This window comes from Cervus canadensis, chromosome 10 (genome assembly GCF_019320065.1).
Source record: "Cervus canadensis isolate Bull #8, Minnesota chromosome 10, ASM1932006v1, whole genome shotgun sequence".
Lineage (NCBI taxonomy): Eukaryota > Metazoa > Chordata > Mammalia > Artiodactyla > Cervidae > Cervus > Cervus canadensis.
The window spans coordinates 4,466,035-4,480,573 of NC_057395.1; the positions used below are offsets into that span (position 1 = coordinate 4,466,035).

General features: G+C 42.1%; 1 protein-coding gene across 3 annotated transcripts in view; it reads right to left on the reverse strand.

Annotated features, from left to right (window-relative positions):
* Window positions 1-14,539, reverse strand: part of CELF2 (CUGBP Elav-like family member 2) — a 547,972-nt gene that overhangs the window by 318,823 nt on the left and 214,610 nt on the right. Inside the window, exon 1 of one of the 3 annotated variants that reach the window (XM_043479734.1) lies at window positions 5,321-5,378. The exons of the other annotated variants lie outside the window; for them this stretch is intronic. Coding sequence (XP_043335669.1) covers window positions 5,321-5,373 — 53 coding nt within the window. The 5' untranslated portion in view covers window positions 5,374-5,378. Of the gene's footprint in view, window positions 1-5,320; window positions 5,379-14,539 lie in introns of those variants that run through there. 3 annotated transcript variants of the gene reach the window in all.

The following is a 14,539-nucleotide window of genomic DNA, read 5'->3' on the forward strand; positions in this document are numbered from 1 at the left end:
CGTGTCCTACTCTTTGCAACCCCATGGACCGCGGCATGCCAGGCTCCTCTGTCCATGGAATTCTCCAGGCAAGAATACTGGAGTGGGTAGCCATGCCCTTCTCCAGGGGATCTTCCCAACTCCAGGATTGAATATGGGTCTCTCTCTTGGTCTCAGTTTTTTTCATCTTTGAAATGGGAATAACACAACTACCATTATCTCTTAGATAGCTGGGAGGATAAAATTATATAAAGTAAAAGAGATTCCCTAGTGTAGCGTCAGGTACAGAGTCAATAAGTTTTGGATTTATTCTCAATTTTAATTATAATACTCCCACCTCCCAATCTTTATTTAAACCTGGAACTGGCAGATGGGCAAGAAAACAGAAAGGCAGTGCTAATCCTTTTGTTCTTGCAGCATTAAAGTTTTCACTGATACTTCTAAGGCCAGCAGCCCTAACCCGGCAGGGGAAGAAGGGTACAGTTTATACAGGACAGGTCCTGAGCAGGTGGCAGGTGACAAGGGCTCCATCCCTTTTGACCAAGTCAGTTTCCAAAGAGAAAGTCAAAATGAACCCTAACTGCCACCACCAGGAGTTCTCACCGTCCATCACCAGCTCAGTGCATTTCCATTCACAGAGATGCTTCCAAAGTCATCTCTGAATGAACGGGGAAGCCATCTCACAGAACCCGAAAGAGCTGAGGTCCCAGACCAAGATATTCAAAAAGCAAGGCGTGACAATGAGGACACCTGCAAGCGCCGTACCGCTGAGACGGCAGTTTTACGGGGGGGGATGACAAGTGTCTTCTTCGCTCCTGCCGCAGGTACCATGGTGTCCCTTCGCGTCAGTTCACACACCAGCTGGGAGCCAGCAATGCCGTCCATACGTTTCCACACAGTTTCTACCGATTGCAGCTGCAACCCTTCTCAGCCAGGGATTTGAAAAGCCACGGCTATCGATAACTTCAAACCTCATGCTTTTCGTGTTCATGACAACAAAGTTTGCTGAACTGAATGATTATGGAGGAAAATTCTGGTTTTTGTTGTTCTCCCAGGGCACACTGGCAGATCCTGCTGCCTAAACTGCAGTGATTCATCACGACCCTAGGCAGCCAATCACGGGTGGGTCACCGTGGAAGGGGGTGAGGGAGCAGCTGAGCTGTCCTGGTAATACATGTCACTCTGGGCTGCTGTCACCCTCCCCCACAGATGCCGTTCTCCATTAGCTATGACGGTCTTGACATACAAGAAAATGTGATGGGATAAGTCACAGTCAGAAGCAAGCTCTGGATCAGATAAACATACCTACAGAGAACAACCCCTGATGACACTGCATGAAGCAGAAGGCTGCATCTGGGGACAAAGGGTCCCTCATCTGAAATCAGGGTTAACCAGCACATTTCTGAGTGGAGTGGAGGTTCAGACACACACACACACACACACACACACTGTCTATCTCTCTTACGTGTACATCTAGCTTCCATCTCAGTCTGACCTCTGGAGATGAGTACTGTGGGATCAGAAAGGTGTTTCAGCTCCAGGACACTTCATTTCAATTCTTAATGGGCTACAGCCCTGAAACCTCACATACGCGTTCCTTCCTCTGACACCCTCTTCCCCATGTCAGTTAAACGAAATGCCACGTATCTTAATCCTCTCCAAAAACCACTGCCTCATCTTTTCTACAGAATAAAAGTCACTGCGAGTTCAGAAAAATTCCCAAAGCCAGTAATAACCAAGAAGGAAGCAATCAATAGTGTGATGAAAGGAGAACCCACCTCCCCACCCTCAACATATCCCCCAGGAATTACCAAAATGTAGAAAGAAATTCAATGAAGGCTAATCAAGATTATCTAAGATGTTACTGCCACAGAGTGAAATATACTTGTTACCGTTGGAAGAAGGGCAGATAAATGCTGTGGGAGCCGCAGGAGATGCTTCTTAACAAACTGCTTTCTGTTAATGACTTTTTATAGAAACCTCTACAACAGAAACTGAGTCTGATGTTTCTGGTTTTCTCACCGTCACGATTATACCAAATCGAGGTATGTTTTGTGTGGACAGATTCTGACCCCCTAAACATGGAGAGATCATTCCCAGGTATCACACTTGCTTTTGGATTTTACCTTCTTTTCATCAACCTAGGTGTTTCCAGGGCTGCGAGCAATGAACTTTCTATCAGCCACATTTTCACTTAATTAACCACCCTGATTACAATAATTAGTATTGATTCAGTCTTCCAATGACTTCCTAGGTATTCCAGCACAATCTGCACTTGCTCTAAAGTTCTAGATATGAATATTAATCAAAGGCCTTTCTTTGTTTTTCAGCCCCAAAGGGATATTATGCAATTGTATGCACTCATATTTTGAAAAGGAAAAACTGTGAGGTTTCATTTTCACAAATAAAAGAACTCTTCGGACGTTGAGGTCACAGATCTCGCAGCCTGTGGCCTGCTGAACACAGCTGCATATTCCCGAGGCTCCTGTGTGCAAGGACTCGGCTGCAACCGTGACTCTGTTGAAAGAAGCCATTTTCCCAGTTTGACTCTTCTGTTCCTTTTCTGCAAGTCTGGATTTAGGATTAAAGTTCACTTTGACATTTGTTTAGGTCACCTTGGAAGGGAATCATCCCTACATAGAAGTTGAGGGCAGGATACAGATTACATATCTTGTTACTGTTGTGGAAATAGATATAGACAAGTTGGCCAACTTCCGCCATCTCCCACTCCCCCGTCAGGCTAGAGGACAAGATAGCTGTGTGTCGGATGCTGGAATGGGGGCCGCAGAATTCTGGAAGCTGGTAATGATTGGGTCAAAGCACAAGTGGGTAGGGGGTTCCCTTGTTCTTGGACCTAATATGATCACCCAGGGATTAAAGTGAATAGATCACAGATGAATGATTATAATTTAGTCAAAAATTTAACATGGAGTTTTCTAAGGTATTTTTTTATTTCAGTGTGCTTCTGACAGGCAGCTGGGAAACACAGGACACTACTTTTTTCCCCCCAAATCACAAAAAAAAATTGCTTTGTGACCTTTGTTTTAGGAAAAAAAATTTCCCATGAAATCAGAATCTAGGTGTGCTGGTAACAGTGGGCCAGTTTCAGATAGAAAGCTTCACCAATTACCTTTTATAAGCTCATCCAAAAGTAATTATTGGCATACCCAATGGAATGAGCTGTTCATATCCCTTTGGAAGTAAGAGAACATAATCATAAAATCCACTCTACTTACAATGGATAACTTTAAAAATATAATTATTCTACAGATACGTTATGGGTTCAGCCAGGCTCTGAAAATATTATCAATAGAAAATTTATGTTTGAGAAGGCAATTTATTGAGCTTGCAACATGAATTTTCACAATTTTGTATTAAATATAACATTTCAGCCTAAGTTTGAAAAACTGAAATGCACGTCCAAACTCTGAAAAATAGTTAATGTTTCATAGCTGGTTTTATAAGGACTACATCTTGCTCCTATTTACTGGGAACATCACTAATCTGAACACAATATAATCCAAGAAGAAATATTTGTAATATATCTATCTTTTAAAATCTGCCCTTTAAAATAATTTCCCTCCTGTTTTTAAGAATTAGGTTCTAAACCTCGATGAATTTACGAATATTTTTCAATCTACTGCTCTGGCACAAACAGCTAATTAAAGCAAAACATTAAAATGTTAGAAAAGATATATTCTTTATAGAAACAAATGTCAGTGACATGATTTTCATGTATATCAATTACCATTTAATCTTCTAGCATCGGTTCCTTTATATCTAATGTGAGAATAAAAATGTTTTTAATGTTGGAGAAGTTTGAAACTGATTTTTCTATTTTCTCTTTTTGAAGTCTCACTGTTTTCACCTGAGAAACCAGTGCCCATGTTATAAAGGGAAAGATTTTTGAAGATGTGAGACATGTTTGCCCTGCATATAAATGCATTTTATAAGCACATAATCATATATCAAAAATCAATATATTCTGTAGAGACCTTTAACTTAACAATTTAACAGGCTGGCTAGTGATAGTTTGTGACCAAAATTAGGAGGGCAAAAGTTCTCACTTGTCCTTGAATTTCTAAACTGTTTATCTACCTGGATGCCAAAAGAGGAGGCAGACACCAAAAATCATAATTAAACATTAGAAATATTCCTCTTAACTTTGTTTTAGTGCTATGTTCCGTAAGTCCACCGAACAGGCATATTTTAAATCCCCAAGCATTAAATACTGTAGAGGCATGTCTGATAACAAGGTATTTGCTAGAATGATAATGGTATTACAAGCGGTCTCAATCAATGAGTTTCTTTCTGTAGTTTAACAGAGAGGTAAGTAATAAATCTCTAACTTAATCCAACCAACATAGCTGCAAAATGCAAAAAGCCCTACGAACGGCAGATATTAAATTTTTTAAACGCACAAAACCACAAACAAGCAGTCCTAAAAGCTCTTCAATCTGGATAGTCTATACAAACAAGATTAAAACAGATAAAAAGGGTGTTGAGAAAGAAGAAGAGAAAAAAAAAAAAAAACCCAGACATGCATTAAGCTAGTTTGACAGCTCCATTGTTCAACGGGTCCCATTGTCAGACCCATAGATGTATTCAGTGCTACAATGTCTGCTAGCAAATAAACAAAAGACTACATTTTTCAAAGCAGGATGCCAATTCTATCATAATTCTTTCTCTGCTTCCCAAAAGGTGGCTCATTCTTGGTAAGCGGTAGGACCCTTACACAGATGCAGGAAACAAATATTTGCTTTCAATACAGAGGGACCCAGGACGCCATGCATGAATAGAGGTCTTTAAACAGGTACACATTTTGGCAAACAGGATAAAGCGATCCAAACCTGGTAACACAGAAGGACTATTTAGGTAGGCTAAGTCCAGATTAGAGCGGTATCTGGAACGCAAGTCTAATATGGAGTCTCCTTAGCTCCTTTCTCGCTGAGTATTCCATGCAGAGTGCATAATAATGAAAGAGGCTTAGACATTGCAAAGGAAAAGACAAACCCAGAGCCAGATTCGGAGCCTTTAAAATTATCCACTGGCCACGCACAAATAGCAGCAAGCAAATACATGATATGCTTGCAAAAGGCAACTCCTGCAAATATAACTCGTCCACAGGAGTCCTTCTCCTTTCTCTCGCTTGCTCTCTCTTTCTCCCAATCTCTTGGTCTCGATTTCATTTCCCTCTTTCCCCTCTCGCTCTCTCTCTAGATTCTTTTTTGTTTCTTTCTTCTAAGATAAGGAAGCTACTTGATTCTGACCGTGATGACAGTCTCGGCCAGCTCTGGAAACTAGCAAGACATACATTAAAACAAAGAACACAGCAACATACCTTAAAAGCAGCTCTTCATTTCTCATAGTAACAGCGGATTTGGGACAGCGCATGCTTTCTGCACAGATACACTGATAGTCTCAACAAAAGCCAGTTCAGAAGTGCGCTCCAACATCAATGCCACAGTAGCTGCCACTAAAGCGCGCTCCCCCCTCTCTCTTTCCCTCTCTCTCTCTCCCTCCCTCTCTTTCTCTCTCTCTTTCCTCACTCTCTTCTCTAGTCAAATTCTGAATGGTAGAGCAAAGGGGCTCCTGCAGATCCACTAAGTAGAAATAATCCTCTCTGACAAGTTATGTTGTCTAAGCATATTTTTACATTAATACACTGTGCTGCCTATAGGGGTCTTGCTTGCATTCGCTTGAGCCTGGCTGGTGTGAGTTCTCCTAATTACCATCTTCAGAAATTGGAAAGAAAAATAAGTCACTCATTTACCTCTTTGTCTTATACATTTCATAGCAAAAGCAAGTACATGTTTTCCCTTTGCCATCCACTGTCAGCAAGCCTCACAGATGACTCACATAAGATGTGGGTGGGTCAGGGTGCTAAAAAGGAATTTTTGCTTCTCTTTTTTGGGATGCTGAATTCACAGCTGGATTCATCTCTTCCTCGCCCCTTATCCTCAGAAAGAGTGACAAGGTCAAGACCCTTAGCCCCACTCTGGATTGAGGATGGGGAAGACAGAGGTTAAAGAAACTTGGAAAGATTTTAACTCTGTGAGCACCAGAGTTCTTGGAGGTCAGGGCATAACCCACCTGAAGCAGGACTTCTGAAAGAGGTAGGCGATGCCAAGATTGTTTGGTCATACTGAAATTGTAATAATCAGTGGAGCATCTGCCCCAAAAGACCAATTAGAATGCTCTTTTCCAAAATAAGAAAAAAACGCCTGCTTCCGTACTTCATTATCCTCACCGGGCTTAGCATATACAGTTAGCCAAGGAAATACATACTGTACTTCTGTTTATTGGAATTATAAGAATTCCAGGCATATTAATCAAGTAAAACAGTAAGTTAAACACACACAGGAAAGACAAGATGCTATGGATGGAATAGTCAGTTGTCCAAAACTGCAAATGAAGGCTTTGCTCCAGAACGTGTGTGCTGATTGGAAGCCAAGAATGCGCTCAGCTTGGATGGAGTGACACAGAACACAGCCTGAAACAGAGCTGACTCTCTGAATACTGGTTTCCTCACTCCCGGGATCCAACACTTCACCTGTTCTCATCAGCACAATCGTGCATCTCAGTAATAATCTGGAGTCAAAGTATTTATGGGAACAATAGTGGGGTGGGGAAAATCATGGTGTGCCCCATTATCCTCTCTTTTGGAGATCTGGAATGCACCCAATATCTTTTTTAAAACATTTTTTAAAATGTGGGCCATTTTTTAAAGTCTTTACTGAACCTGTTATAATATTGCTTCTGCTTTTTATGTTTTTTGTTTTACTGGGGGGTCACTGAGTGTGGGGGATCTTAGCTCTCCCACTAGCGATTGAGCCTGTACCCCCTGTGCTGGAAGGTGACGTCTTAACTGCTGGACCACCAAGGAAGTACCACACCCCCAGTATCCTCCTAGATCTCTGACCTCTGAACTTAGTCTTGGCCCACAGATAAGGAAACAGAGATGTTCTAGAGGGTGAGGATGATGCTTTCAGGGTTACTGCCCAGTAATCACCCTTAGTTTATCAGGGCTGATGATAACAAGCAACAGTGACTGAAAGCAGTCCCCATTCCCATTTCTAGATGGCAAGAAGATCCCACGATGAATCACTGGACTGGGGTCAGAGAATGAAGCCACAGCTCTGTCCTTAAAACAAGCGTATTTTCACATCACCTTCCTTCATCATCATGTCTCAGAGTTAGAGAGTGAATGTATAAAAATGAAGGACATTGCCAGGGAGACATACTATGTACAATCTAAGGTACTCTTTTGGAGCAAGATCAACATCACATAAATGATTTAGAACCAGAGGCCCTGCAGAGAGAGGGTTTTGAGCTATCTCCCTAGTCACCTGTGTTGAGAGCTGAGGCAGGGGTCACCTCCCCTCTCTAAAGCTCTCTTTGCCCTGCAGATAAACAGGGGCAACAAATGCTCATTTGTTTTATATTTTTAATTAATTTGTTTTCATTGATCATTAATCATTTATTATTAATAAATGATATATTTATTATTTAGTGTATATCACTCATATCACCCCGCTGTGCTGGGTCTTTGTTGCTGCCCGTAGGTCTTCTCCGGTTTCAGCGAGTGGAACCCACTCTTGGTTGCAGTGAACGGGCTTCTCATTTTGGTGGCTTCTCCTGTTGAGGCGCATAGGCTCTGCGCGGGCGGGCTTCGTGGTTGTGGCACATGGGCTCAGTTGCCCTGTGGCATGTGGAATCTTCCCAGACCAGGGATCAAACCCATGTCCCCTGCATTGGCAGGCAGATTCTTAACCCTTGGACCACCAGGAAGTCCTGCTCAGTTATTTTAAAGCCCTGGAAGTGTGTATAATGAAGCAATGGGTTCTGTTAGTGCAATTATTAACAAAAAGTGGAATGAGAGGCCTGACACAGGCCACGGTTTTGTCCATCAGGGCCAAGTAAAAATACCCTGCTCTGACACAAAACCCTATTTTAATACTTCCACCCAATTTCTGACAGGGCTAAACTCCAAGGCAAGTACTAACACGTCGCACTAATGCATTTGCTAATCCATAAATAGATTCTTAGCACTGGAAGCCAGGGCTGCTGTGCATGGAGCTATTCCTCTAGTGAAATGAATTATGGATCCGGAGTAGCAAGGACTGGGATGGAATCAAACCATTAAATATTTTATATTCCCTCCACTTCCATTTGAGTTTAGGGACCTAAATAATGAGAAAGCTACTGAGGTAAGAGTTTAGTGCTTGTCCAAACACCAGTAAGGTGACACATTGGGGTGTCTTACACTTGCCAGTTGCCTGAGCTGAACTTGGGGATAGAAATATGAGTGAATATAAGGCAGGTGTGTCATACTGATAGGCAATCTTTGTATTCTTAATCCACCCAACAGAATAAACTCCATTTAGTTGATTCTTTTTTTTTTTTCATTTAGTTGATTCTTAATAAGAGTTTGTGAAATAAAGGAATGAATTGTTTTTAACACTTGAGAAGACTTTTATTTTCCATATTCCTTTATGTGCTCACGTGCTCAGTCATTTGCAACCCCATGGAATTCAGCCTGCCAGGCTCCTCCTTCCATGGAATTTTCCAGACAAGGATACTGGAGTGGTAGCCATTTCATTCTCCAGGGTATCTTCCTGACCCAGTGATCGAACCTGAGTCTCCTGTATCTCTTGTATTGGCAGGTGGATTCTTTACCACTGTGCCACCTGTAGTTGCCTTAACAATTCTGGGGTGGGGCAACACTTATTCCTCTAATTCAAGCACTCCACCGGCACAGCTCACAGCCCTGAGAAGGCCTTCCCTGACACTTTGCGAGTTTCCCTGATGAATCCCTACAACACTGCGGGGAGGGGGGGGGTGCAGGCTGGTCTGGTTACCTGCTCTGCTGAAAAAGTTCAGGCGCAGAAACAATGCCCACAGAAGGTGGAAAATGACAGAGCGTGGGAGCCCTGTCTGGGCCCCTGTTCTTTCTGCTGGGTTGCAGTGCGACTCAGCAACCCCACTGTGCCCAGGGGTAACAGACACACCTGGGAAGGCATGCCTTTTGAGTGGTATTGTAATGAAGAACTTCACACTTCTCTAATGTGATATGAATAACCTTAGAGCAGCAGTCTAGCCTTCTTGGCACCAGGGACCAGTTTCATGAAAGACAATTTTTCCAAGGACTGGGGGCGGGAGTGGGGTGGGGGAGTGGTTTCCAGATGATTCAAATGCATTACATTTATTGTGCAGTTTATTTCTATCATTATTACATCTGCTCCACCTCAGATCACTAGACATTAGATCCTCAAGGTTACCTATCTTAGAGGACAGATAGTAAATGAATAAAAAATTGATTCGAAGGTTGTGTCTGGGCTACTAGTATTTATCAGTTTCTTTCAAAACTTTATTTCAAATACAGTTTGAGTTGAAACTAGACAGACTAAGCACTTTTGGAGACCAATTTTTTGAGGTCATCTACTATAGGAATTAATTTTTAACAACCCTGATGATTATTAAATTTGGTTTGTAGGTGAAGGTTTTTAAGGGGATAAGGATTATAGCAGTAATTAGCAAAGAACAACAACAAAAACTATTTCAATGCTCTCTATATCCAAAAAGTTTGTTATTAACTGTAGAAATTAATTGTGGAGCTAATAATGCAAGCTTGGTGAGGGAAAAACTGGAGAGGTACAGCAGTTGAGAAGTATGGAGTTCAGCTGAGAATCAGCTAGATTTCATGACCTTTCTAGATATGCGCTTCCTAAAAAAAATGTTTAAAGCTGTATTATGTGTGAGTTTCTTTATATTGTAGGTAATTTCTGGGATTAAAAAGCCAAATTTCCAAATCCAACAAAGACGAATTCAACTTTTTTCTGCCTTCTATGCCTGTCTTTGCATTTTGATATGAACATTGCAAAAGTAATGGAAAATACCATTTCAATAGAAGTATTCAATATGAAGTATTCAAGATGTAGGACCTGGCTGTATAAAATCCTTTGATAAAACAGATGGGACACTAGAGACTTCCCTGCTGGTCCAGTGGTTAAGAATCTGCCTTTAAAAGCAGGGGATGTGGGTTCAGTCCCTGATTGAGGAACTAAGATCCCACAGGCCGTGGGGCAGCTAAGCCCATGTATTGCAACTACTGAACCTTCACGCCACAACTACAGTGAGTCCGTCGCCTACAATGGAAGATCTGCATGATACAATGAGGATCCTGTGTGCCACAACTAAGACCCAATAACAACCAAATATAAATAAATAGGTATTTTAAAAAAAAATAAAAGGATGGGACTCTAAAAAACATCTAGTCTGCTCCTCAGATTCCCGCCAAAATAGAACCATCTAGGAATGTGGAGGCACTGAAGATGTTAAATCTATTTAGTTGCTAGTTTTAGATACTGCCGTAGGCCATTCAGGCTGCTAAAGCAAAATACCACAGACCTGGGGCCTTGAAGCAGCAGACGTTTATTTCTCACGGCTCTGGAGGCTGTGAAGTCCTAGATCAAGGCACCAGCCCAGTCAAGTTCTGATGAAGGTCCTCCTCCTGATTCATAGTGGGCATCTCGTTGCTCTGCCCTCAGGTGGTAGAGGGGTGAGGGGTCTCCGTGGGGTTTCCTTTATGAGAACACTAATCCCATGCATGAAGATTCCACCCTCATGACTTAATCAGGAGACCCCACCTCCTAATGCATTGGGCATTGAGCTTTCAACATATGAAATTTGTGGGGGTGGGGGTTTGTCACAAACATTCAGACCATAGCAGACATCAAGAATTGCCAGGCTGAACTAAGAAACATACCGTATTGTTATGAAAGGTGGAAAGAACACACAAAGTCTGTGAAGCAAATACGAAGCGACAACCAAGGTCTACGAGAAATGGATTTGCTGCAAACACTGTCCATGACCCTTAGGAGGTGCTCAGTAAAGTGTTAAGTGTGTGTGTGAGGGGGTGGATTTCCATCTAGAGCTGATGTCAAGCAGAAGACACAAAGTTCCCCTGACCAGCTCTAAGCCTCTGAGGAAGGGTGTCCATGGACAGAATGAGGCAAAGCGGTGAAATCTGCATGCAGGAGCCAGAATGAATGGAACACGGGAACCATCCTGTGCTTTCAGACCCCATGCTCCCTCCTGCCTTGAGAGGAAAGACCTCCAAAGCCCCAAGGATACAAGGATCACAAATCACTACTTGACACATAAAATTGACAGTTGGTTTAATGTAAGACCTTGGCAGCCTTAGCAAAGAAAGGATTTGATGGTAATCTGAAGATCTATGTAACTGGAGTTCCTCTCACTTGAAGACTCAAAAAGCACCTCCAAGTCATGCTTAAGAAGCAGCTGTCACTGTGAGCAACCCAGGGGCCCCACGTTCCACACGGATATTCCTTCTCCAAGTGGTGGGATGACGTACTCGTTTGCAAAATGGAGATGTTTTGCTAGAAGTGGGGCATGGGGATGAGTAATTAGAAAGAATCATTGTAAAGCCCCTTCAAAAGATCAAGTGTCATATTTATCAATGAGTAGGTGTAAATAATAAACCACGAAATACTTAGAGCTCTGAGAAACCACTTGAAAACAGGCCCTAGATAAATTTAAGAGGTTTTATTATTACAAAGAGTAATAATAACTTGCTTTCTATAGATAAGCAGGGCTGTGAAAAGACACCACGAAATGAGTTTGGAGATCTATTTCCACGTAGGTAGGTCTGTGAAAGACAAAGAGAAGAAAGTCAAAGATTTCCCATGAAAATGGTTACCATAAGTAACCCTGCTGATAAAATAACTAACGTTGGCTTGTGAATTCATTGTTTAGTTACTAAGTCATGTCCAACTCTTTTGTGACCCCATGGATTGTAGTCCACCAGGCTTCTCAGTCCATGGGATTTCCTAAGCCAGAGTACTGGAGTAGGTTACAATTTCCTTCTCCAGTGGATCTTCCTGACCCAGGGATCAAACCTATGTCTCCTGCATTGACAGGTGGGTTCCTTAATAGTGAGCCACCATGGCTTGTGAACTCATATGACATCATAAATAACACATTCACAATTAAGTGGTCATTTTAGGCCTAAAGTTTTGCCAAGGGCCACCCTAGGGCATATGGGAAATCTTGAGAAAACCACAGGTGAATGAATACATGTAAGTTAGGCATTAACATTTGCATGGAAAATGAGCCACTTTTATTATTGCAGTTACAATTGGATGGCATCATCGACTCAATGGACATGACTTTGAGCTAACTCTGGGAGACAGTGAAGGACAGGGAAGCCTGGCATGCTGTAACCCATTGGGTCACAAATAGTCAGACATGACTTAGCAACTAAAGCACAACAACAAAGACAGACACATGCACACACCATCACCTTCTGCTCAGGCTGGCACACCCCAGAAATTCTGTAACTTGACTACTATCCCATCTGAATGCAGAATTCAGAAGAATAGCAATGAGAGATAAAAAAGCCTTCCTAAGCAATCAATGCAAAGAAATAGAGGAAAACAACAGAATGGGAAAGTCTAGAGATCTCTGCAAGGAAACTAGGGATACCAAGGGAACATTTCATGCAAAGATGGGCACAATAAAGGACAGAAATGGTAGGGACCTAAGAAGCAGAAGATATTAAGAAGAGGTGGCAAGAATACACAGAAGAACTATACAAAAAAGATCTTCATGACCCAGATAATAAGGATGGTATGATCACCAACCTAGAGCCAGACATCCTGGAATGCGAAGTCAAGTGGGCCTTAGGAAGCATCACTACGAACCAAGTGGAGGTGGTAGAATTCCAGTTGAAGTATTTCAAATCCTAAAAGATGATGGTGTGAAAGTTCTACAGTCAGTATGCCAGCAAATTTGGAAAACTCAGCAGTGGCCACAGGACTGGAAAAGGTCACTTTTCATTCCAATCTCAAAGAGAGGCAATGCCAAAGAATGCTCAAACTACCGCACAATTGCACTCATCTCACATGCTAGCAAAGTAATGCTCAAAATTCTCCAAGCCAGGCTTCAACAGTACATGAATCACGAACTTCCAGATGTTCAAGCTGGATTTAGAAAAGGCAGAGGAACCAGAGATGAAATTGCCAACATCTGTTGGATCATTAAAACAGCAAGAGAGTTCCAGAAAAATATCTACTTCTGCTTTATTGACTATGCCAAAGCCTTTGACAATGTGGACTACAACAAACTCTGGAAAATTCTTAAAGAGATGGGAATACCATACCACCTGACCTGCCTCTTGAGAAATCTGTATGCAGGTCAGGAGGCAACAGTTAGAACTGGACATGGAACAACAGATTGGTTCCAAATAGGGAAAGGAGTGCCTTAAGGCTTTATATTGCCACCCTGCTTATTTAACTTGTATGCAGAATACATCATGAGAAATGCCAGACTGAATGAAGCACAAGCTGGAATCAAGATTGCTGGGAGAAATATCAATAACCTCAGATATGCAGATAACACCACCCTTATGGTAGAAAGTGAAGAAGGACTAAAGAACCTCTTGATGAAAGTGAAAGAGGAGAGTGAAAAAGTTGGCTTAAAACTCAATATTCAGAAAACTAAGATCATGGCATCTGGTCCCATCACTTCATGGCAGATAGATGGGAAAACAGTGGAAACAGTGTCAGACTTTATTTTGGGGGGGCTCCAAAATGACTGCAGATGATGACTGCAGCCATGAAATTAAGATGCTTACTCCTTGGAAGAAAAGCTACAACCAACCTAGGCAGCATATTAAAAAGCAGTGACATTACTTTGCCAACAAAGGTCCATCTAGTCAAAGCTATGGTTTTTCCAGTAGTCATGTATGGATGTGAGAATTGGACTATAAAGAAAGCTGAGTGTGGAAGAACTGATGCTTTTGAACTGCGGTGTTGGAGGAGACTTTTGAGAGTCCATTGGACTGCAAGGAGATCCAATCAGTCCATCCTAAAGGAAATCAGCCTGAATATTCATTGGAAGGACTGATGCTGAAGCTGAAACTCCACTACTTTGGCCACCTGATGCAAAGAACTGACTCATCAGAAAAGACCCTGATGCTGGGAAAGATTGAAGGCAGGAGGAGAAGAGGACGACAGAGGATGAGATGGTTGGATGGCATCACCGGTTCAGTGGACATGAGTTTGAGTATACTCTGGGAGTTGGCGATGGACAGGGAGGCCTGGCGTGTTGCAGTCCATGGGGTCACAAAGAGTCGGACACGACTGAGCTACTGAACTGACTGAACTGACTGACTACTATCTATAGTGTTCTATGGCCATGCAGAGTTTGGTGCACTTGGGCATCTGTCTTTCTCAGTGGTTTTGATTCTAGGAATTATAAGACTTGAACGGCACAAGCATGTTGAAGATCAGGGTGCAGCAGGTAGATTTCCTGATGGGCAAGTGAGACCAAGGTGGGGATTCACGTGATTACATGACAGAGATGAAACAGAAACCCAGATGGGCTGGAAAAGATGGTTTTGAAAATACCACGACAGCTCTTTTAGAATATGCAGGTGCTTTAAATGTTACCTTTCTTTATAAATATCACTCTCTGAAATGAGATTATCTACTTATTTTCTTGATTATGATCTCTTCCCTCTGTCTGAACTGAAGCT